The following is a 26,620-nucleotide window of genomic DNA, read 5'->3' on the forward strand; positions in this document are numbered from 1 at the left end:
TTTCTCATAACCTTTTGGCTATGTTTTACAAACACAAACAGGTTTAATATAAATAAATAAATAAATATACCATTTTGGAAACACCTGCAACCTCTTCCCATAATTAACTATTCTTTTCTATAAGATTTGTTTTGTGTTGTGTTGGCGAAAGTGCTTGGGCATAATTGTCATTATCTCTTTTTTCTTTCCTTTGATTATATATGCAAACTAATTAAGTACTAGAAATTAAAATTGTTTCTAATTAAATTCAGATCATAGAATTATATATAATAAGTTGATTTCCTGACCCAACGCAATCAAAGGGCACAATAAAAACTGTACCAGTAATATTGAAAATGAGATTTGAAACCATGCATTATTGTCATGGAAATTAACTTAATTTATTATATTGTAATATTTTTTCTTCAAGGATTTCAAGTGACACCTTCTGCGAAACCCGTTCTCCAACCCACCAGATAAAAATATGGAAAACTGAAAAACTATCTGAAGAGTACACGTACAGACCATGCACGTCATCTCCAATAATAATTACTCATTTCGTTCAAAATAACAGTTTAAAAATGACGTATATTTTAACACAAACAAACGCAATATAAAATAGCTTTAGATGAATCAAGAAAAGTCATTTAAATTAATAAATAAATAAAAGAATCACAACTCGATGGACCAGTCACTAAAAACATCTTAAAGCAATTACTGATTTAACGTTTGCCAACTTGAAAATGCTAGAGAACAGACAACAACATTTGAAGCTAAAGTCTTTCTCTACGCCCGGGGAATAACAGCATTATTGCATGTTTATGTTGACATCATGTTGCAAAACCATGTGCCAAACAGAATCAAAGTGCACTTGACATAAATATATACCTAGCTAGCTAGCTAGCTAGTCCAAATTCAAGTTCTTCATTCTCCCACCACATACAAAAATTCACTTCCAAATCATGCACCGATGCATTTCTAGTCTTAATTGGTCGGTCCGTGCTTTTGGTACTGATACTTTCATACGTTTTAAGATTTCGGCCTTAACGCATTGGCCTTTGGAATCAGAACAATGATTACCAGGAACAGTCGGAAGCAATAGACTAAGAACATCTCATAATTATGTTACAAACCATGTGCAAAACAGAATCAAAGTACTTGACATAAATATATACCTAGCTAGCTAGTCGAAATTCAAGTTCTTCCTTCTCCCACCACATACAAAAATTCACTTCCAAATCATGAACCGATAGATTCTTAGTCTTAATTGGTTAGTCCGTGCTTTCAGTACTGATACTCTCATACGTTTTAAAATTTCGGTCTTAATGCATTGGCCTTTGGAATCAGAACAATGATTAATAGGAACAGTCGAAAGCAGTATTCGTATTTCATAGTAAAAAGAGTCGAGGAAAAATATCTCATAATTATGTTACAAACCATGTGCAAAACAGAATCAAAGTACTTGACGTATATAATCTCACCTATTACTTGAGATTTAAGTTCTTCATTCTCCCACCACATACAAAAATTCACCACTGATACATTCGTAGTCTTAGTTGGTCAGTTCGTGCTTTTGATACTGATACTTTCATACGTTTTAAAATTTCGGTCTTCATCCATTGGACTTTAGAATCAGAACAATGAATAACAAAAATAGTCGAAAATTAGCAGTATTAATTTGTATTTCAGTGTAAAAGGAGTCGAGGAAAAACATCTCATAATTATGTTACAAACCAAAACAGAATCAAAGTACTTGTGAGACATATATGATGAGCTATATAGTCGAGATTCAAGTTCTTCCTTCTCACACCACATACACAAAATTCACCTCGAAAAAATGCATGAAATGACTGGAAACACACGCATGGTGTGGCTTTACGTCCAAAAGAGCGAGTACACGCTACACGCAAAACCACCAACCATTAAAAGCATGTTCCAGTCTCTGCTTTATTCCCGAATCCGCCGACCATCGGAGTTGACTTGTTTCCACAACATGGATACATCGCCGTGGGACTTCAGGAATTCCGCCACGTGTAACGAGTTAGTTCCTATTATTGCAAAAAAGTTCGATGATCGATCGGCACACGTGTGGTGTCGGGGACTTAGTACAACGGCGTGCGTGTCCGGTGTCGCTTGTCCCTACAGTGCCTACCGACCTAACTAGCTAGGGCCCAACGAGCTGTGCAAAATGAGACGCGTGTGGTACACGTCGTCTTTGACACCTTAAGAGATCCGTGGTTGTTTCTTGTTGGGTGGGCGGCAAATTCCCAAACCTTTCTCAGTAGTTACCTTTCTACAGAGATTGAGGGTGCCTAGTGATCGAGTCACTCCAAAATACTTTTATAAAAGCTGAAATTTTTTGTTAAAGCTCAGCCTCCATTTAGAACAATTATAACATGTCGATAGAGTAGGTAAAAATCAAATTACTAATTTAGCAAATTAATTGGAATAGTCAAAAAGCATGCATTGATCTATGGATTGGATTTCACCTCAATTATTTGTCTGAATTGCTTTAGACACGTAATATGATAAACTAGTTTATATAAAACTCACGTTCTCAAATAAATTTTGAATTGTTCAGATACCTATCTAAACAAGTGAATTTCATATAAATCCTCTTTCACATTATCTGTATAAATTGCGTTGATTCTTATTGAGCATGTATACGCATAACTAAGGCTGACTCGATAGATTTTAAGGTCTAAGACAACAAATTTAGGTGCGGACTTTTTTATATTTAAATATTTAATTTTTTTCGGAACGTCTTGCAAAATTCATCTTTGTTTGGAAACATTTAATTTCAACAGATGTCGTATTTTGTGTTAAGCTACATATAATTCTTTTTATGTAGAATTTAATTTACATCATTCTAATAATTATTTTAATAGACAAACTTAGTCTAATTTTAAGTTCATGTAAAATTGTGAGTTTAGTCATTAACTCTTTTAGGGACTAATTTTTTTGTTATAATATTTTTTTTACCATATATAATTGGGGCCTTAATTAAAGAGCATCGACTAACTTTTTTTGTCATAATTAGGGCTATACTATCACGACTTGGGGCCTTATTTAATTGAGGGCCTTAGGCGATTGCTTAATTTGTCTAACCATTCAGCCGGCCCTGCGCATGACAAGTTGAAAAGTTTCCTTATTGTAGGAAATTTGTATTCATTGTTATATGCAATTAATTTCTTAAAAATATTGCATGTTCGAATCGATGAGTATGTTCTCAATTTATTTCAAGATCAAGAATATTAATATTTTTTTAAAAAAAATTCAATAGTGCATGCATGTATATATTATCAATAGTGATCATATGTTGCTGTATTAACATTTGTTACTTCTAAAATATAACAAATATGGTATCACGTACTTTTAAAATATATTATCGATCACATAGTGATAGAGAATATGCTTATTTGTTAACAATGACGAAGTTTGAAAAACAATAATAGAATTATTTGAGAAAATCTACTCGATCAGTCGAATAACTTGAGAATTCGAATATTTTGATCCATTTTTGAGTTCCTTGGTTTTTTCACAAAAAACAAATACAGAAATGATCTCACTTTTACTCCTTTAATGAGTTAAAAACAAGAGGGTTTAAAGTCTTTGGAATTTTTTTGACCACGTGAATGTATGTTTATTGAAGAGAAGGTGTGAACACAAGAAAAAAAAAACATTTTCGACCATTTTTTGTTTGAATTGGTTTGGTTTTTTTTTTTAAAAAAAAATATAAAATGATTTGCATAAAAAGAAGTGACTGACCTATCATCGGTGTCATATATAAAAATAAAATGTTACTTCGTGAATCTTTCCTCGTTGACCTGGTCGGTTTTAAATGGTCATTGTGTGACTTGAGAGAGGACTCGAAGGAGCATAAGCCAAATTTAGGAACGATGATATTCGTCAATATTAATTAAAAGAACAATTAATTGATAATTAAATCGTAGATTTAAGCGAATAACACGGGATCTCTTTTTTTTTTTTTTTTTTTTTTATTAAGAATGGGTTTCTGTACACTGTAGTTCACTTTTCCTTGTATTGTTTTTATTTTATTTATTTTTTGCTTGAACTAAAAAAAGCCAGCAGCTTTATAGCATCGCCAACTCCAAAGTCCATTGCCTTGTGCATATGTTTGACTAATAAATTAAGTGTTGGACGAAAGATCTCCAAAGTCATTGAAATGTAGTGTGAAAACAAATATAAAATTGCAAAGATACCCACTTATAAACAATATATATAAGAGTTAACAAAAAATCAATGGGCAGGCATGTGAAAAATTCTGAACGTGACCACCAAATAATATCAGAATCTCTTTCTCTTTTTTTGGGTTGCAAGCGTATAATTTAACCAATAAGATATGGGATTCAAATCTTGGCATGGCCTTCTTGATTGGTCCATCACTCAGTTGCTCACCTTGTTTAAGAATCTTTCTATATAATTCATATTCTTGGCATGCAAGCTAGTCATCTTGAGCGAGGTTAATATTACTTGTTAGACAAGGTTACATTATTATGCCTAATCTCTCACACCAAAAAAAATTAAAGAAATGGGATGGATCTAGAAAGTGAATATAGTATCTTAAAAAAGCTTTCAATTCCCATGACTATAGCTTCTCTAGTTTCAAGGCTAGATACAGAGAAAGGGAACCAATGGCCTGCTTGAAGACGAATTCTCTCTCTCTCTCTCTCTCTCTCTCTCTCTCTCTCTCTCTCTCTCTCTCTCTCTCTTTATTTTGATATTTGACTGAGGAAAAGCAAGAAAAATAAAAGCCAATAATAAGGTATTATGAGACTTAATTTGCTATGTATTAAGACAATTAATATAAGACTCTTTCGTTTAACGTTCACCCTATTCCTATGTGTTCACTGTTCAGGCAAGTAGCTGCCGAACAGTCGCTTAGGCACTGCCAACTGCCAAGTTTGGGGCAATATGGAAACGCGTGGCTTGTTGACACGTACGTGGTATAGTCATTAAATTATGGCTATGTTTGGCAAAGGCATGCCACATAGTAGTGGGAGAGAGAGAATTTACATTTTTTATTTTATTTTTACATTTTTCAATAACAATCCGCATCAAAACATTTCAACTTTTTTTACTTTTTATATCACATCAATAATTTTTTTTTTTTGTTATTCAAATAAAAAAATTCACTACAATACAATTTTTTTACTTTTCTATGCAAACATTTTTTACTTTATATTACATCTATCACTTTTTATAATTTCAAAATTACCTACTTACTAACGACCCACCATTCTGTCCATATCATGCCTTTGCCAAACATAACCTATGTCTTCGGCCGTTTCCTAGAAATTAATTATACTGGTCAAAGACTTTTGTTTTACATTTTTTTTTTTTTTTTTTAAAATTTTATTTTACGTTGATGATGTAAGGGGGCAGAAGGCAATGCCACGACAACTTAATAAAATGAAAGGTAAACTTTGATTTAACAGATAGCATTAATACTCTTATTACAGGGGTGGATATATAATTGAGTAGGAATTAAAACGCTGCAAGCTAGAAGGTTAATTAGTGTGAGAATCTCAAGGACATACTTTAAGCTGTTCAAAGTTGTGATTAAAGTAGGAAAACAACTTTAGTAAATGTAATTTTTCAATTTATCTAAAAGGACATGTTATTTTTATTGGTTTGACGGTATATATGTAAAATCTTTAATCAATCAAATTAAACAAGTGACAAGCATATTTAAGTTTTGAGAAATGTTCATTAGTATATTATTGTACAATTACTATACAACTAGGATGGCATGGCAATGAAAATCAATCATTGATGCTATCTAAAAGGACATGTTATTTTTTTATTGGTTTGATGGTATATATGTAAAATCTTTAATCAATCAAATTAAACAAGTGACTAGGATATTTAAGTTTTGAGAAATGCTAGTTAGTATATTATTATACGACTGTTATACAATTAGGATGACACGATAGTAGAAATTAATCATTGTTTTTTTTTTTTTTTTTTAAAGCCCTAACTTTATTAAATCAAAGACTAATTTTCATTTTCACGTCATTTCAATTGTACGACGGTATAACATAGTATTACACTAAAGTTTTTATGCGACGACGAAGAGTGTTTGAATACTTCATTAGTTTTTATGCGATGATGAAGAGTACTGTTTGAATACTCCATTAGTAATATAATGTTAGAATTTCAATGACATACTTTAAAGTTCTCTTTTTATTCTTTTGATTCAAGTTGTTATATATGTAGTAATTACTATAATTTTCTTATTAACTTTAGTCAATCAACACGTGGATTTCTAGTTTATACAAAGCAAGAAAAGCACTCGAGACCCTATATGAATCCTATGAACTTCTTTCGATTCTATGAGATCTCGAGTGAGAGTGTTAGAATCTCAATCACATCCTTTAAGTTGTCTTGTTATTATTCTTTTGTACAAACAAAATCAGCAATAACACTATCCAATTCATCTAAACCAAACACGATTGAAATGATGTCAGAGATTTTTATTTTTATTATTTTTTTTTCCTGGGGAAAAGATTTGAAACTGAAGCGTTCATAACGATAATAAAACTCTAGCAATATTCATGACAATAAGAGAGTTGCCCAACCAACACATGGGTTGGTGTTGATTCGGACTGAGGTTCGATTACGTAAAGAACAAGTCAAAAGATTTTTCTTCACCATGATTATTAATTCAAAGGGGAGAGATTATTGTAAGAAAAATATGGAGTAAATTTTCAGTTTTTTTTTTCATCATATATATGAATAGTAAACTCAAAACTAAGAACAGGGCAAATAATACGGCCAGGGTCATAGGTCAATGGTGAGAAGATGCATGCGTAATTGCATGCATTATTGGAAATTGAAGAGAAAGTAGGGGAATCGTAGCTGGTTTTTTTCTTCTTTTTTCTTTTTTTAATATTCAGAACCAGGTAGGTTTGAAAGCTAGCTAGCTGCTTGTTTTACTCCAGATTACTAGGGGCGAGAAAGCTCTTCTGCCAAATGGGGACCGATTTTACTTCTTTTGGTACCCATTACTGCTAACCTGGTTTTGAATCAACGCCATTAGGACCCGTTTAAGGAAGTACCTGCCCCTGAATCTGAACTTGTGGACGGAGGGCCCAAGTGGCAGGAACCCACGTTAGGTGACTCAGCGCCAAGTGGACAGAACTCTTAAGATGGCCGACGAGGTGGGGTGGGGGGGGGGGGGGGGGGGGGGAGGGAGATGTTAAACTCTGTTTATGTGACGGCGAAGACGGCGGGTTTTTTCGCAATTTCCGATGGACAACGAAGTGGTGGGACCCGGGTGGGTCCCGTGGGATATGGGGAAGAGGTTAGCAAGTGGGGGTCCCAATAAGTGAGAGTTTTTTGATCTCGTCCGTTTGTGTCTGGTCGCAGCTATAAAAAGACCATTCGGGCAATGTCTCCCTCCCAACCCAGACATACACTTCCCTCTTTGCATTCTCTGCTTTCTACGAAACTTACTCACCTGTTTGGCTTCCATATTAACTTCTTTCAGCTTTCCTTCTACACCCATCTGGAAGCTACAAGCGCTTCTTCACTCGCCTAAAACAGAATACTCTGTGTCTTCTCTGTTCCCTCTTCGCCTAACTTTTAACGCCCGTATCTCTAATTTGAAGGTATTTTGCTTCAAGATTTCAGTTTTGTTAAATGGGTTTGTTTTGATTTTGGGATTGGTAATATTGGTTTGACGAAACAGAGAGAAAAAAAGAAAAAGAAAAAGAAAAAGAAAAAGAAAACAGAGCTCTTAAAAACCCTGTGGAAAGTTGGAAACTGAGTTAGGCTTGTTTTTGCAGTGATTTCATTGGAAAAAAAAGGAGTACAGATGACGAAACAGAATGTGCTAGTATCCGATGCGAAATCCCAATTCAATATGGCGGTTCTGCCAAGTTCGAACTCGCCGATTATCACGAGGGCGGCGCAGAAGCCGCCAGCAGCACCGGGCGGATACATTTCCATTTCAAGGAAGAAGTTACTGAAGAACCTTGAGATCAATGGAGAAGCAAGAATAAACTCTTGGGTTGACTCCATGAAAGCCTCTTCTCCTACCCATATCAAGGCCACACCTTCTTTGGCCGATCATGACCAGAGTTCTTGGATTGTGAGTATTTCGATTGCCAGTGTTTTTTCTTTCTTTGGTTTTTGTGGTGTTGGGCTTCACAATGAAGAATCTGATTTTGTTGTATTATTGCTCAAAAACAGGTTCGCCATCCATCAGCCTTGGATATGTTTGAGGAAATCATTGATGCCTCAAAGGGAAAGCAAATAGTAATGTTTTTGGACTATGATGGCACACTCTCACCGATAGTCGATGACCCTGATCGAGCTATCATGTCTAAGCCGGTAAGTGCCTCGTTTCTTGGCTCTGTTCATCATAATTTCATTGACATCACTTTTATCAGTTACTAAACTTTCTCTCCTTTCGATAACTCAGATGAGAGAAACAGTGAGACAACTTGCCAGGTGTTTTCCCACTGCTATTGTGACAGGGAGGTGCAGAGATAAGGTACATTTCAAGTTGTTTGATTCTATTTTCTTTGTCATTCTCTTTGGATTGGTAGTTTTTGAGCAATTTTTGTACTTGTTTTTGAGTTTAATAGTATTGTTCTATAAATTATGCAGGTCTATAATTTCGTACAGTTAGCAGAGCTGTACTATGCCGGAAGCCATGGCATGGACATTAAAGGACCGGCAAAAGGTTCCAAAAACAAGAAAGTGAGTGAAGTGAATATTTCCCTACTTTTTGTTTCCCCCAAGAAAAAAAAAAAGAAAAGCTTATTTGATTTCTAACAGTTTTCTTTTCTTTTCATCTTTACCATCCTCAGGGTAATGGCGTTCTGTTCCAACCCGCCAGTGAATTTCTTCCGATGATCGACGAGGTTTGTTTTCTTTATTGAACATATATATATACATTGGATGAATACAAACCATAAGATCATATTCAAACTCATTTTTAAACATGAATTTTCAGGTTTACAAACTACTGGTGGAGAAGACGAAATCAACTCCAGGGGCTAAAGTGGAGAACAACAAGTTCTGTGTTTCTGTTCATTTTCGATGTGTTGAGGAAAAGGTATTCCAATTTCCGAAAACCACAATCACAATCACAATCACAATCACTACTACTGTTTTCTTACTGTTTACGTACACCTTAATGTATATTTTTGTGTATTTATTCCAAACATGGAAAAAAAAGACTGACAGTGCATGAAAAAAACAAAAAAATGCAGAAATGGAGTGAACTGGCCCAACAAGTTAAATCAGTGCTAAAAGACTACCCAAAACTACGGCTTACCCAAGGAAGAAAGGTATATATTTTTCCTAAATATCTTTTATTTTATTAAAGTTTATTTAATCTGGCTCACTAATTTCGATACGGTTTGTGTATAATACATTACAGGTTCTAGAAATCCGCCCTACCATTAAATGGGACAAGGGGAAGGCTCTTGAATTTTTGTTAGAGTCACTTGGTGAGTTTTCACTTTATTCACTACTTTTGTTTTTTTTTTTTTTTTTTTTTTTTTTTTAATAAAAAGACTACTAAACATATTTTAATCATAACTATACATACAATATTCTTCCCATGAAGTTATTTTGAGATCTTAGTTTTGGTTGTTGGGATATAAAGTAATCACATATATTCTAGCTATATAGCTCTTATATATGATCAACTATAATTAATAATAAGCTCTCTCTTTTGATAGGATATGCTAATTCCACCGATGTTTTTCCCATTTACATTGGAGATGACCGGTCGGATGAAGATGCATTCAAGGTATGTATATACATCATATGTATTTAACTTGAATCCTTTTTTTGGTTTAAAAAGTTGTATTTTATTAGTACACAAAGGAAATTAATTAATTAATTAATTATGTTTTATTGTCATTAGATATTAAGAGACAGAGGACAAGGTTTTGGCATTCTTGTCTCCAAGTTTCCAAAGGAAACCAGCGCATGTTATTCCTTGCGAGAACCAGCCCAGGCAAGTTATATTAAGCTAGTTTTCATTACTTATTTTCAACAAAGTAATCATTTTTGCAATTTTGCATGCCTACCATATGACTAAATACTAATTCTTTTTTACTGTAATTTTTTTTTTTTTTTTTTAGGTCAAGGACTTTTTGGGACGTTTGGTCGAGTGGAAAGACTGTCATTGGGAGGACAGGCCAGGGTGTAAAGTGATAAAAATATGAAATATACTGCCACCACCCTTCCAAGAAATGTATTATGAGGGTGGAATGGGAACATGTAATTTCTTGTTCAGGGTAGGTTTAAAAAAAAAAAAAAAAAAAAAAAAGAAGGGGGAGATGGGCAAGGGAAGGAAGAGAAGCTAATTAACTGTAATCTTTTCTTGTCTTTGTACATCTTGTAACTACCTTTGTACAAGAAAAAAAAGAAGTTTTAACTTACTAAGTTGTCTCAATGCATAGAGATTTTATCATCTCTCTCTCTCTGGCTCTCCTATTTGACAGAACATTCTTAAAAAGATATGTGGAATGTTTAATCCGACATGCATTCTTTTTATTGGTTTCTCTGATTATTGTCAAATGATAATATATATGAATTCTCAGTGTCAATTGAAGTCGATGCATACGGGTTTTGTTTCAGCCACTGGAAAACGGGTTCTGTTTCAGCCACAGAGATAGAAAATTCATACAGCTTTTTTCAGAACAACATTATACCATTCTTGTACAAGGAAAATGTTCTTTTTCACAAATATCCCCTGCATATATAACGTCAAGTTTTGATGAATACCATCTTATAAATATAACCAACTGACTCTCATTTTGTTGACTATATACATGCCAGTGTGAGAAGATTGAGTCTAACATTGAAAATCTGATACAAGTGTGAGTCCTGTGAGTAATTAATATAACATAATTGGCACCAAATTCACAAGTAGGGATGGCAATTTATGTTCGCGTGTCGACTATATAGGTCAATCTTAACTCGACAAATTTAATTAAATGGGACAAACCCATCAATCCTAACCCGTTAATTTCGTATCGGGATTATGAGTTGTGCAAAAAAAATTTAGCCCTAAATGTCATGTATCGGGCGGGGGTCGTGTCAAGGCATGTATATAAGACTATATAGGTCAACCATAACTTAATCCATTTAATTAAACAGGTCAGACCCTTAACTCTAAATCGATAATTTTGTGTTGGGTTTGTATTCGCATGTCGTGTAAAATATTGTCGGTCATACTCCATAGCTTTAGCTTTAAGATTAAGTGGTGTCCCAATATGCTTGCATTATTGTCTCTCACTACTTGAGGTTTGAAACTTAATTGATAAGTTTGTTTAACACCATTAAATCCAAAAACAAAAATAGAGGGAAAAGTTATTAGTGTGTACCAAGCAATAGTTAGCAATGCTCTGGAGTAGTAAGAAATTGTTGATTCGTTTTAATGGCCATTTTTTACCATTAGGTAGAAAATGGGTCCCATCCGCACTTCAAGTATTGCCCCACAGCCGGATAACTTCTACTCACAGTAATATTCTGCCTTTGTAATCAAATGGAATTATTTTTACCAAAAAATAATAGAAAAATGTTGGTAGAAAGTTTAGCAGCTTTACAGTATACCCTGCTGCTTTTTACACCATAATGTGCTTAGGTTGAGAAGACTGGCAGTGAAAGTCACAGAGGAATATTTCCAAGTTAAAAACTGAAAAGGCAACCTCCCAATGTGGCATGGTACCTACAGTTTGATGACTGTGATAATGCATATTTATGGTTATATTTGCTGTACTCAATTATCTTTAATGCCATAAAATATTGGAAAATGATTGAGGTACTTTAATTTACTACAAACTTATTTATAAACTAACGTGTCAATCCATGATTAGTGAAATAATTAAGAGAAACTGAAAAACCATATTCTTTGCTTAATTTTTATCAATTATGGATGGTCACATAGTTTGTAAATAACTTTGTAGTAAAAGTTGTGGTACCTCTAGCCTTTAGCACTGCTTTAAAAAAATCAAGTCTTTAGCCTTAACGTTTCCATCTGTTGGATACACACCTCTTAACCCATGACTAACCCCATCATGGTTGATGGAGAGAGAGAGATAAAGAACTGTTTTGAAATATTTAAAGAGAAAGATCCAGAACCAGTACAATTATAACGAAATGGTGCCTTAATTATATACACAAGTACATGACAGATTCCCTCCTTTTAGGGAATGAAAATTCATTTCTTTCTTGGAAAGGAATTTGTGTTTGCTAGAATATGCATTATTGATCCTTGTATGATCAAGAAGTTTATCAGCATCATTATTTGGCACTGATCAAGAGCTTCATATTCTGGATCAATTAATTGACCATCAAACATAACCCTATTAGTCCAATCCTTATCCAGGTATAAATTAAGTAAAATTCAATCACTTATTATGCAGTAATTATAGACTTAATCATAGCTCATAGGAATATCCACTTTTTTATCAAGATAAGATTCTACACCATTTTTGATTGGATAATTGCATATTCAAGTAATGTGAGGACTGAGGAGTACCCCTTATCAACAATTAGAGATCACTCTTTTTTTGCTTTCAATTGTATGACATGCTGAGTCAAAAGGATAAGTTTTGCACTAGATGTTCTATTGTCAAAAAGATGGTGTACTGTCAATAAGCTGTTCTGCTGCAACATTTTGCAAATTTTCCTGCTTGATGTTTAACTTCACAGGTGAGTCATCTGGTCTCTTTTCTTTAAAAAGTATTGACCAGTACATCTAATGAATGCAATTTTCGGTTCCTTGCATCATGGATTCATGAATGGCTATGGTCAATGCCAAATATCTCATGCCCCAGTCGTACTTCTAGCTAGACGAAGGTGATGTTTCAACCCCCAATGGACATACATTTGTTAATTTCTAGATCAATAATTGGTGCAATAGAGAGCATTCTAAATAGTTGGCAAATAACACTATCTGTTTCAATTTTCAATTCAGGCTGCATTTGGTCTTTAGATCTGGGAAATGATACCAACACTGTTAAACAATTTTTTTTATTTTTATTATTTGTTCTTTGTAGTTGGATTATCAAAACCAAAAATTATTTATTGTTTTGATGAATGTAGCTTTGGGAATAAACTATGGGAAAATAGGACTGAATTATTGGTAGGTACTATGCTGATCACAGTATTATATAATCCATTTGCTTGTCTCTTGTTAAAGCTGCTTCCTTTTCAACACACCGTAGATCTGCATACACCCTTTTTTCAGACAAGGGAGTAGAAAAGGTTTAGGACAATTCTAATATGCTTTAGAGATACTCTTTTCTTAATTGAATTGAGCTGTCATGACCATAATAGGACATGAGTGAGGCCAATATATGTAAAAATATTCAGAGACACAAACTTATGTGAATTGACTATGAAAAACTACAATCTTAATTGGAGGAGGGTTAATTAACAGATGATCCTGGATCATGATCACACACTTCACCCATGAGAAATATAAGTATATATAACATGAAAAACAAAGGTACCCCATTGGGTTCTTAGATTTGAAGGAACCCCACCTTAGAGAGATGATTGGAATCTGCCTCATTTTTTTGAAAGGGCATTATTTTTATTTTTATTTTTATTTTTTTTAATTTTTTTTATTTTTTTTAACTTTTTAAGGAGACTGAGGAAGAAAGAACTTTTTGGTTAGGTTTGTGAAAGGGAAACCCACCTGCCACTAGCTAGGTAAGGGAATCTATGGTTGAATGAGGAGTTGGAATCCACTTAAAAGGGTGTATTTGATGTGAAGAAACACACATGGGATTTTGGAATAGAGACACACTAGCTCCAAGCTTTGGCAACCTCGTCTCTTTCGGACGTGGAAAGATGGAGTCCACTATGTTCAACCATCATTGGCGCCTTAACTGAATTAAACTAAGTCTTTCTAACATTCAATTATTGGTGGGAAAAAGAAAGAGACTCCTCCCTCCAATGCAACCAACTCTCTCTACGAAGATCCCACCTTCCTTTTTACTCTTTATCATTCATTACTTTGGAATAAAATGACACCTATTTTAAGATCATGTTTTATAGACTTAATCCCATTATAATGATCTCCTACTGTTTGCTTCCACCAACCCGATCCAAGTACCTTAGAATAAATATAAATTAATTAATACATACAAAATCTTTCATATATGTGAATAACTATATATATATATATATATATATATATGCATAGTTTATTTTGCTTTGCTATTGCACTGGAGAGACACATGGTGAGAACTAGTTAAGACCAGGGCTATTCTATAAGTTGTGGTCAGATTGAAAACAGCATGGAAGAGGAACCTTTTGGCAATGGCGTGTCAGAACTCAAGCTGGCCAAGGATGCATGGTCCTGAAGCACACGTGTCAGGTACCCTGCATTACTAAAAATAGATTGCTTACACGTGTGCTTCAATTGGGAATCGGTCCCCGGCATTGAGGGTCGTGCCCATGGAGGGTGGTGGTTTGTCTTGGAATACTCTAGTCTCCAAGTACATGTATCTATTTATGTTGATAATTGGCTGGATGCGCCAAACTCCCCTGCTCGTTCACTCAGATTCCCATGTGACCATAGATGCCCTCGTTATGGGGAACAAATATACAGTGTCTATGTGTGAACAACTCATTGGTTGGAGCCTGTCAGACTCCTCTGCCATGCATGATCAAAAATATGATCAGCAGTTGGAAATATTGTGTCAACCCATTCAGAGAAAAACACAGGGATATATCATATACACAGTAGGTTATCTATTAGAATCATGGATTAATTAGGATTATCACCTCCAATTCATTAACTCAGAATGAGATAAAATTAGTAAGGAATTACTGCATACTGCATATATATATATTGTTACTCTATGTGCATGTGAGATGGATTTGGACGTAGAAAGCAGTACTGCAAGGCATTATAGGAAGGAAAGGAGGAATTAATTAGAGATTTTATTAACATTGAAAGCCACAAAGAGGCATGGTTTCCGACTAACCATGTGCAAATGCACGAAAGAAAAGAAGGTTGGGAGGCCACTTTCCAAACTTCATAATTACAGAGAATTGTAAAGTATTTTTGAAGAGGGAGGGGGAAAAGGAAAAGTGCCTCTTCTAAAGAATCCATTGTCCATAGTTGTACACTCTTATATATGTAAAGGTTCTCTCCTTTAGTCCAACTCTCTTTTTAAAGTACTGCCACCGCAAAGCGCAACTTTCTCTTATATAACATCAAATGCCGTATACACTTATTGTTCTACTTTCCTTTTTTTCTTTTTCTTTTTCCTTCTATTATTATGATTATGATGTTAAATATATTCCCACAAAAGTGGCCTAGAAACGAAGTAAACGATGGAAACTTTGCTATAGCGACAACGTATGTCAAATGCCCAATGTATAGACCCTGCAAAAAGATCAAAGGTCAGAGTGACACGTTAAGAGTTACAGCGAAACCACGTCCAATACTTATATATGGACAGAATGTAAGCAAGAAGAGTGAGAGAGCTTGTGAACATGTGATGTGGACCGCTTTACTTTTATTGAGATTTTCTTTCTTTAGTTGGGAAGCGGGCCTAATTAACAAGGTGACACGGAACATAATTATGATTGTTTTGACAGCTAGCGTATGATAACAGCAGAAATTATGAATTGAAGATAAAAAATGAAATTCGGAAAGAGAGAAAATAACAAATAAGAAAGAGAAAACTCATAATTGCCCCAAATAAGCAAACAAATAAATAACTCTGAAAGACTTAAAATTTAATTGATACTTCAAAACTTGATTACAAAATAATACAGACATATCTTTATATAGTCGAAGTTTGAGTATTTTCCAAGTAGAATTCTTGGAGAAAAAAAAAAAATTACAAAACATAATTGCAAACTTGGGTACAGTAAAATTCTTGTACAGAAAGTAAAATATATTATTCTAAAAATAATTTTCAAATATTTGTATGATTCTTTCAATTCTTAGGTCGATCTTATTCAATAAATAATCTTTAAATCTATGTCTGATTTTCTTCTGCATCACAAGGCAAGTATCGAAAGTTAAGGAAGCCAATATGAAAATGGTGCATTTTCACAATGTAACTCCCTTCGGCTGTTGCCTCTAACAGCTCATTTCCTTTACCTTTCTAGCTAGCTAGCACTCCGGCGCCCGGCGTGCTCCTGCCCTTTGCCTTCTTGCCTCAGCACCTTGACCAGTTTTAGTGAGTGGGTTCGAAACAGGCAAGGCAATAGGGTCTCATAAATAACTTTCCTTCAGAGGAGTTTCCCCAATAGCTCATTTCCTTCTCGAGTAAGTTTGAAATAAGTAGGTCGGTAACATATTCCAATGAAACTCCTTTTAGGATTATTGCGGTTTGGGGCGTATGCAAGGGAGACGGTTCCAGTCTACCCAACATGTATGTCTTGAAATTCAATAAAGATGATCTATACAGATTGAACAAAGTTATCTTGTCATCTCTTCCTCTTCAATATATATCTTGTAACTTAATCAAATTCAAGCTGCTGGAGGTTTGAGATGTGTTGTGATCATTAGCATTATCTCTATTGACAGCTTGAATTGGAACCGTGGCTGATCCTCCTGCTTTATCATCATGTTTTGCTGCATTATTTGTAGTTTGAAATGGATCTGTCTTTTGGACAGCTTGCTTCATCTTGGGCAGAGTCATGTACAACATGTCCATGGTGAGCCCGGGCCTTAGATTTGGGTTGAGGCTGCCTTTGGACCAACGGGCCCTTCACTAGAACCATTGGATATTTGTGTACCCCATAAACCATACTCTTTGTTTCATTTCGCACGGTACATATCGTACTTATTTTCTCTGTTTTCGGGTTTATCCATCAAAAGTTCAATAATCAGGACAACTTAAGCATTCTATTAATTAAACTGGAGTAAGTGTATAATAAATATGTAGAATTTATGCACTTTACAGTGATTAATTCAGGTTTTATATGAGACCAGTAATTCTCACCCTTTTTTTGTTTGGGGGGGGGGGGGGGGGGGGGGTAGGTTGTAATTCTTCATAGCTTTGGTTAGTGTCTTATGTTTGTGCGCATAGGACACATGCTAGGAGTGCCACACATCCCCAATTACTTAATCCATTTATTATTTCCAAGTTACAACTTCACAAATTACTACAGGAGATAGTATATCTACAGGAGAAAAATTGCTGAGTTGGGGCTATGAAGGGGATGTTTTATGTGGACTTTGCAGAAGCAGTATGTATTGAGGGGAATGGACATTTATTTTTCCAATGTTGGTTTGGTAAAAGGATTTGGAAAGAGATTTTAAGTAAATGTCTAGTTGAAGATCCATTGACTGATTGGGAGGATGTTATACTGTGGGCTGTTTAAGAGAGTTGAAAGGCAGAGGATTAAAAGCAATCTTATGCAGATTAGAAACAAAGAAATGATCTTAAACATGGGAATCAAATAAGAACAGAGGATAAGATTTTACAGAGGAATAGCTGGAAGATCAGAACAAAAATTGTTACTAAAAGATTCAAAAAAGATCCTTGGAAAATAGAAGTGTTGACTTGATTTGTAATGCTGAGTTTTGAATTGTAAATAGTAGTTTTAGTTGTCATTTAGTAGAAAACAGAGAAGATGGTGCAGGAGTTCAGTTTAGTTCCAGCAGAATGGTTGGAGTGACTTGCTTTACTACGACTTTGGGTTTCTTAGCTTGGAGCTCTTTTGTAACCCACCATTAAAAAATTGTAAGAAAACCTCGTAAGAGTCACAGTTTGGTCCAATTTTTCTTGAGCTCAAAATTATGACCGACAATTTTTGACATAATCCATGAATCTGATATAAACTCAAAACGAAATTTAAGGGTTATGGTTGAGGAGTCTGACCCGTTTTAATTAAATGGATCGGGTTATGATTGACCTATACAGTCTTGTACCTATACTTCAACACAACCTGAACTCGACATGCCACGTAATGATAGACAATTTTTGACATGACCCACGAACCAATACAAAATTAGAGGGTTAGGGTTTAAGGATTTGACCCATTTAATTCAACGGGTCGGATTAGGGTTGACCTATATAGTCTTATACTTATGCCTAAACACAACCCGAACTCGATACTCGCACACGAATTGCCACCCCTTACTCAAAACCAAGCGGACCCAAAAAATAAAAAAATAAATCTGGACTAGACCAGAGGAGTGATCAAATGTTTGTGTCAAATAGAGGTTAACCACATTTGATTGAAGCCATTGAAGAATCTAGCCAGCACTATTCTTCAAGCTTAATGCAAAAATATATACGAATAGTACTCTCACATGTCCAATGTAACTAAACAAAGTAATTAAGCATTTGCAGGAAGCACTCAAGAAATTGCAGGTTTAACTCCAGCTTATCCAATGGGAAATTCAGATAAAGAACTAATTAAGAAAAAAACAAAAAAAGTTGCCTGGGGTACAAATTTTACAAAATTATAATTATAGATAGGATTTTCTGCATAAATCGAATTTCTTGACATAAAAGATTCGTGAAAGAAATTAAACTCAGAGGGAGGAATACTACATACCATAGTGATGAAAAATGATAATTCAATCAAATTATTCATATTGCATGACCAAGAACACAACCAAGAACACCCCCATCACCCACCATTGCCTTCTTTTCTAGGACTCGAATTCTGTCTGACATTTTTGCCATAAGATCTTCGTACCCATCCCCAATTTTCTCACCTTAAATTTACATGCAACGTCGGTATCAATAATCCACGTCTTAATGGTACCAAGTTTCATCTTCACCTGAAATTTCACATTTAGAGCTAAAAAGATCGGTAGCTTAGATTTCTTGTCTTTCACACTCTTGTCGATTTGGCGAGGCAACGTTGTGTTTGATCCTTTTAGGACAACCTTAATCTTTGTAGATTTCTTCATGTCCTGGTACGACCTTGGAAATTTTCCCTTAGCAATCTTTTTGCCCTTGAAAGATAATGTGGCAACCCCGCCGCTTCTGTAATAAATTCCCATAAATTCATTCCGATTCTTGACCCTTAAGGAAATTTCGTAACCAGGCTGGGAATGTTTATGAGTGGAAGAAGACTTAGGGTTCTTGACTAGGGCTTGCACAACAGAGAATGATGGACCTTTAGGGTTAAACACAAAGTACAATGTTGCTATGGCAATCCCAATTAGAGCAAGAACAACAAGGATGACCCCAGTTAATAATAAGCAGAAGGAGCAACGTCGTGACTTCTTGTTTTTCTTCCCTGGTTTGCAGAGGCGTTCGGCGATAAGGGCGTTCTCAGGAGGCGGAATACGATAAATTTGGTCTTTAGGGACTTGAATTACGTAGGTTTCGGAGTGGAAGGCAAGCGGAGGCGGCGGTGGCTGTCGCGGTAGTCCCACGAGAGGATTGTCATCGGTTTCATCACCTCCGGCAGGCGGAACCCGCCCCTCCATAGGTAAAGGGGAGGGGTGAACAAATGGGGTTAAAGGGTGGCAAGGCTATAGCTAGAGTGGAGGAAAAATAATTGCATGGGGGTTGGTTGGAGAACAGAAGGGTGAAAGAAAGGGGGAGGTTACAGCTTAGGGAAAAGACAACGCATGTTGTGAGTGAGTATTTGGGGTTGAGTACATCTCTAGGGTCACAATGTTTCCCAATAACATCCTATTTTTGGATCGTTTTACTTGGTCAATCAACAAGTTAACAATTGCAGACACCTATGTTTTTTTTTTTTTTTTTTTTTTGATATTGCCAGGCAACCTTAACTTGTGTTCTTATTTTTGGAGCCGGCCATGATGATATATATATTATCTAACTTTGTTTCTTCCCCGAAAAAAGAACAAACAAATGTGTTCTCAGGAATGTGTGTGTGTATATATATATATATATATATATATATATATATATATGTTGTTTTCGATCTTTAGAACATTTTTAAAAGCATGCATGTGAAAATGCTTGCCAAAGGGGTATCCTGCGAAATATAGTTGTCTCATCAACTACGTACATAATTAAAGTGAAGAAGAGATTCAACTTGAAATTCCATAATCAACAAAAAAAATCCATTTTTGGTTCGATAATTTACCTATTATTAGTTTTTCCACTTTTCAAGATCATATATATGCAAGAAGAATTCTAGAATAATTAAACCAAGCAATATTCCCGATTTAGGTCATATTAATAGGTCGGGTTTGTTAGCGTGGAAATTCACTTTGGTTTAATTTGCTAATGTCGGCATGCAATTACTCAGCTTAATTACACTTAGGGATTACAAACTTTGATTTTAACTTTGGAAACTATTTATCTTCTTTCAAAGTTTGAAAATTAATGTTTGATTTGAGGCCTGCAAACTGAATAACTCTAGTTTTCCTCCTATTTTTAGTCGATCAAAAGACATCCAAAGATCAAAATCTTATCCAATCCTTCATAAAACAAACTCCTTTAACACTAACGGCATAAATAGAAAATCCTTTTTAATTTGTCTCCCATGTTCATCTACTCCACCAACTCATTCCTTATGGACCTTATCAACAGCATGGATGGATTTGTTGGCTTCTTGTCCTCAAGATCGATGCCCTAAGGTCCGTCCCTAACCATTAGCCTAGTGGACATGTATTAGGGTAGTAATCAAACGGCATAATTACATTCGAACATTTAATGTTCTTCAACTTCATATTTGCTTAATTAGCTTGTTTTAGTTTTGATATTCTCTTTATTTTTGGGTTATTTACCTTGACTCCCTTACATATCAACTACCGCTCATTTACACATTGTTTCTATGAACTACCACTTGTTATACTCAAACGCTTTTAACTACCATTTCTTAAAAAAATAAATAAATAAATAAACCCTCTATTAGGCTAGCTCGTTAAATCAGATAGAATCTTAATCAAGTGTATAACACATGCATTTTTTACCTGATCTCCCTATTTTTGCCCTCATTATGGACGACGGATTGAAACAATCAAACAACATGTCTAAGGCAGGATTACAAAAACAAAACAATGGGTTTACAAAGATTGTGGGTTATACCTTGAAAGAAAGCTAGAAGGGAACAAGTTTCTTCCTATGGGACTGCAAGAACTTTAGGTTTGAGATCTTCTCTCTTCTCCTCTTCACCCTAACACTCCTGGACGCTGAGAATTTGTGCAAATAGTTTTTCCTAGGGTCTTATTTGGACTAAAGGTCAAATTTCTAGGGTTTTGGACATTGAAAAATGAGTTCATGTCGCACCAGGATTAGTTTTCAAAATGAGGGGATCGATCCTCCTCTTTCTTTCTTTTTTTTTTTTTTTTTTTTTTTTTTTAGAAAAGTCACAAGATAATTATGAATAAATACAGTTAATACAGTTTGTTTAAAGATCCATGTATGGTTTTAAAAGATTTCATATATTAAAAAGAGTTTTATTTTTCGGGGTGTACGTTACGGTACTTTAGCCCTAATAGCAATCCAGATGCATGCTAAGCAAGCTTTGAATAGCATTCTTCAGCAAAAGAGCATGCAGCCTAATGCAAAATATTTGGGATTGCCTATCTTTATTCATAAGAATAAGAAAAAGACTTTTGAAGATATCAAGGCCGAAGTTCTTAACAGACTTTCAGGCTGGAAGGCTAAAATTGATCAAATCTGTAGCTTTTGCCATGCCAAGTTTTTCAATGTCCATGTTTCTGTTTCCAAGCTCTTTTTGCCTCCCAAATTGACACTATGTTTAGAAAATTCCTATGGGGTTGATCAATGACTCAAAGAAGCATAATCATTAGAACTTTGCAAAGCCAAAACAAGACTTTCCTTGCTAAGCTTGGATGTAAAATTTTAAAGGAGGAAGAGTTGATGTGGGTTAAGGCTCTTAAAGGCAAATATATAAAAAATAAAATAAAAGCTTTCTAGCTTCTTACCCTAACCAAAGCTTCATGGATATGGAAGGGTATAATCAAGAATAATTCTCTTGTGAGCTAGTAAAGGGGCTTGCTTCTTGGTTGGCAGTGGTGATAAGGTAGACATATGGAAGGATCCTTGGATTTCATCCTTGCTTAGGTTTAGACCAGTTCCTAATCCCTCTCTTGAGAATTTTCCCATCTTGAATGTGTCGAATCTTATCATCTCTCAGCCTCGGTATTGGAATATATAGAGATCGAGAATTTGAATTATCTCTTTATTCAAATATTGCCAACCATATACAGGGAATTTACCTTAGCAAATAGATCTGTCCATACCAATGGATCTGGACTCCTTCTAGTGCTTTTACAGTAAAATCAGTTCATGATTCAGAGCAAAGTTTGAATCTTGTTGATTCAAATCCCCTTATATCAGCTGAGTGGAAAAACTATGGAATCTAAAAATTCAACAAAGACTTAAACACCGACTTTGGAAGTTTGCATGGGATATTCTTCCTACCAAATCTAGATTGGCTAGAATTTTCCACTTTGATGATGAAGAAGCAAGCTATTGCCCCTTATACAACTCTAAACCTTAAAATTCTCAACATCGTTTCTTAAGGTGTGATGTAGCTATAATAATTTGGATGAATTCTAATATTTGGTTTTTGAATTTAGCTGCTTTTGAAAACAATCCCATATCCGATTGGATTAAAGTTCTTTTAGGCCCTCAAAAATTTCTGGCCATCCCTAACAGGGAGTTTTGGAGATTTCATTTTTTTGCTAATGTTGTGTTGGATGTGATTAGGTTTTCCAGAAATCAAGTGATTCATAACTATTATAAGATTGACATTGTAAATATTATGAAATTTACTTCACAGTCAAGAATCATATAGAGGCTTGGGAAAGCAAATCTCAGCAGGATGACTTATGGATTCCTCCTCCAAATGGCTCTCTAATGGCCAATTTTGATGTAGAAGTCAGATTTAACTTTTCTGTGGCCTTTGTAGTTGTTACTGATGAGAATGGCAAAGTCCTAGCAGCAATTTCTACTTCTAAACTAAATATAGTTTATGTGAATGAAGGAGAAGCCATTGCAACATTATTAGCTTCCAGACTTGCTACCTCCCTTGGTTCAATGCCTTTTTGTAATGCCCTCGAAATTTAATAAAATTAATAATTAATTCGGTGCGCCTCCCTAGGCTTATCTACTACGTAAATAAATCACAACGGATCTAATTAACTATAACCCACCATAGTTAATTACAAGAAATAATCAACCGAGAGAATTTCAAGCAGAATCTCCCACATCAAGTAGTTGGGAATTAACTCAAAAAATTATCCTAAACATCTATCAAAGAACGTACAAGAAATAATAGAGTGCGGAAGAAAATACAATGATCTGAGCTACATTACAAAACCTCAATATATCTTTATGAATAATTACATGAAAACCTTGCTAATAATAACAACCATAAAAGTACAACGAACTGGAATAAAACTCATCATCCTCCATAAGACTCCTCACACATCCTTAAGCATGACGAAAGACTCTAATCTTCCAACTATGCTAGTACCTGCTAAAATTGTAAAACAAATAAATGTTCCATAGATGGAAGAAAAATAACTGGGTAAGTCCACAACTTGGTAAGTAAAGTACCTCGGAACGGAGGCCATGCAGTGAACCTAACTTTTAATGAAACAAAAGTAAATAAAATAAATAAAAATATTATGAATTTCATGAATCGGACAAAATCATTTTAGAAAGTATGTTGCCTCTACAATTACGCCAATGGGGAAAAATAAAAAGTTTTAGAGAAATAACATAACCTTAATGACAACAATTTTCCTCATTTAAAATTATAAGACATGCAAATGAGATATTAGTACTTATTATACATATTGTTCAAAACTCTCATCTGTATGGTCTACCCGAACCCTTAATACCTTATAGGTAAGATTTGCGCATTCTCGTACGAACCTCTAGTACGACACTGGTGCCCCAATGCCCACAAATAGCAACCATCATTCAACAACCCGACCAAGTCCAAGTGGCCCACGCTGCTAATAATGTCGTGCGATCGTGACCACCATGTGTACATGGTTGCGCTGGTCACCCAGTTGGCCTCTTGAATTCAATAGCAAAAACATAAAATAAAATTTGGACCATATGGTCAAGTCTGTATAATAATAGCCTATGACCTATGGTCATGTCATACGGTGCAAATATTGTTAATTAACATAACTTAATATTCTTTCTCAAATGAGAGTAAATTCAATGCTTTTGTAACAATAATCATAAACATCAATTTGAAAAAGGAGCGATAAATAATAATTTGAAATCCTTAGGCTCACGACATATTTATTTAAAAGTATGCATTAAAAGCTTTGGCAGTTTATATCAACATAAAATGCATGCTCAAAATGGTTTTATTTTCCCAATTGTGTCGGTACGTATTCACTTACATTAGCCATTCTGATGAATAGACATGACTTCTTACACGACCAATCAACCTATAATTAGCCAAACACCAATTACAAACCTAAATTTATATTTAGAAACCTAAAACACACTTCAAAAACCCTAAGTCAGGCTTCCAGAAGAATCAAGATTGATCCTGAAAATTTTATGATCAGTCATAGCTGTTTGAGATCGATCCTAAGGAAACCAGGATCGATTCTACCCTGCTGGGATTGATCCTGCTTGGTAGATCAACATACCCACATAACCCAAACAGTAATCAAAGGAACAAAGAGGGTTGATCTGTTTGGATTCAGAATAGAATTTAAATTCTATTCTGAATCCAATTCTACCTTCAATGATCACTGGGACCCATGCAGAGTGCGTGGGTCCCGCATTTACTTAATAAAATAATAATAAATTATTTTTTTTAAAAAAAATAATAATATTTTTTTTAAAATTTTTTTAAAAAAATAATAATTTTTTAAAAAAAATAATAACTTTTTTTTTTTAAAAAAAAAAAAAAAGGCAGGGTGGCTGCCGGTTGGTAGCCACCCCTCAAAGGGGGTGGCGCACTGCCACCACCATAGGTGGCCGGGGGCGCCACCCCCGACACTTGGGGAAGGCCGCGCGGCCACCATTAAATCTAGGGGTTGGCCTCGCGCCACCCCTTAAGGTTGCCGGGGGTGGCAGCGCGCCACCCCCTGAGGTTGCCGGGGGTGGCAGCGCGCCACCCCCAACCACTTGGGGAAGGCCGGGCGGCCTCCCCCGACCACTGGGGGTGGCCGCGCGGCCTCCCCCGACAACTGGGGGTGGTCGCGCGGCCATCCCCGACCACTGGGGGGTGGCCGCGCGGCCACCTTTAAATCTAGGGGTTGGCCTAGCGCCACCCCCTGAGGTTGCCAGGGGTGGCAGTGCGCCTTCCCCAACCACTTGGGGAAGGCCGCGCGGCCTCCCCCGACCACTGGGGGTGGCCGCGCGGCCACCCCCAAAGGGGTGGCTGCCAACCGGCAGCCACCCCTTGCTTCTATTTTTTTTTTTTTTTAATTTTAATTTTAATTTTGTTTTTTCTTTTAAAAAGAAAAAATATTTATTTTTTAATTAAATCATTATTATTTAAATCATTATTTCACATAACTTTTCACAAATACCAATCATTATACACAACTTTTCAAACTTCCAATCATTTCTTACTATTAAAAATAATATTTTTTAATCTAAAAATTCAACACCTAAACACAACTTTTTGCCTCGAACTTCGCAATTAGAATAAGAATTCAATTCTAATTCTAAAAATTCAATACCCAAACGCACCGTTAGGGTTTTTACCTTTGGTGCAAAAAAAAAAAACATATATAACAAGTAGTTTCATATAAATTGGAGTCGTGTATTTGAACTAGGGAAATGCTCTAGTTCCCAACTTTTTATCCTAAAAAGTGGTTCCCAAATGATGTGTCATCATCCCATGAGATGATGACACATATCCCAAAATGATAAATCACATGAGATTGTGACATATCATTTGGGAACCAAATTTTGAAAAAAAAAATTTGGGATATGTAGCACTCCTCTTTGAACTAACTCCGATGGATTAAAACGACATAATGATGTGTACAAACAATTGTGGAGTTATCGAAAAGATGTTGGAAGGAGGAAACCAAGGCAAAAACGTTAACGTGTGATTTTGGTCGAACGACGCTTGGCCGGTTGCTACGATCAGTAATCAGTATGATGGTCGTTTTGACCGATTCCGCACCCTGGCCCAGTGGTATTTTTCACGGGATTGGTATCTTTTCCGGCACCCACCACTAGAATATGCTTCTTCATTTCCTGGCTCTATTAATAAAGAAGATGCTGCCAAAATTAATTATTAAAGTTCACGATGTTTTGTCCGGTTGTCTCCTCCCACCTACTCAATGGCAGTGAATTCATTACCAAATTACACCTCGATCTTAGTGTTAATCTAGTCATTTCATACCATTTTTTCTAAATATGATTCCCTTTTTTATTATATTAAAAGACTTTTTAAAACAATTATCAAAAACGAAAAATCTATATTCTTCCTACATATTTAGGTTTCGTTTACTAAATATTAATGTTATTTATTGTACATTGTGATACAACTATTATCCGCAGTTTACTATATTGTATTTTTTTTAAAATAAAAAATAAAAAATTATATTCTATTTGATTTATTAAATATTTTTATTACTTACAAAATATATCATAATAAATATTAAAAAAAATGTCATTTAATTTGCAAACACTGTTGATATATATCATCTTTTTACCTTCTTTTTAACCATCGAGGTTAACCTGGCATTTGAAAGGGATATATATTA

General features: G+C 35.1%; 2 protein-coding genes across 2 annotated transcripts; one reads left to right on the forward strand and one right to left on the reverse strand.

Moving 5' to 3' along the window:
* The first annotated feature begins 7,392 nt into the window (after positions 1 to 7,392).
* On the forward strand, positions 7,393 to 10,438 carry LOC133857939 (probable trehalose-phosphate phosphatase J). The gene is given in 13 exon segments (XM_062293332.1): positions 7,393 to 7,613; positions 7,791 to 8,095; positions 8,197 to 8,337; positions 8,429 to 8,500; positions 8,617 to 8,709; positions 8,820 to 8,873; positions 8,966 to 9,067; positions 9,225 to 9,302; positions 9,395 to 9,464; positions 9,699 to 9,769; positions 9,887 to 9,979; positions 10,107 to 10,142; positions 10,145 to 10,438. Coding segments are annotated over 12 exon segments (1,116 nt in total). The 5' UTR covers positions 7,393 to 7,613; positions 7,791 to 7,819; the 3' UTR covers positions 10,175 to 10,438.
* An 8,172-nt stretch (positions 10,439 to 18,610) lies between these two features.
* LOC133856796 (NDR1/HIN1-like protein 13) lies at positions 18,611 to 19,399 on the reverse strand. The gene has a single exon (XM_062291843.1). The coding sequence runs from the start codon at positions 19,397 to 19,399 to the stop codon at positions 18,611 to 18,613; it is 789 nt and encodes a 262-aa protein (XP_062147827.1).
* Between the last annotated feature and the right edge of the window lie 7,221 nt (positions 19,400 to 26,620).

The sequence above is a fragment of the Alnus glutinosa genome, chromosome 14 (assembly GCF_958979055.1).
Source record: "Alnus glutinosa chromosome 14, dhAlnGlut1.1, whole genome shotgun sequence".
NCBI classification, from domain to species: Eukaryota; Viridiplantae; Streptophyta; class Magnoliopsida; order Fagales; family Betulaceae; genus Alnus; species Alnus glutinosa.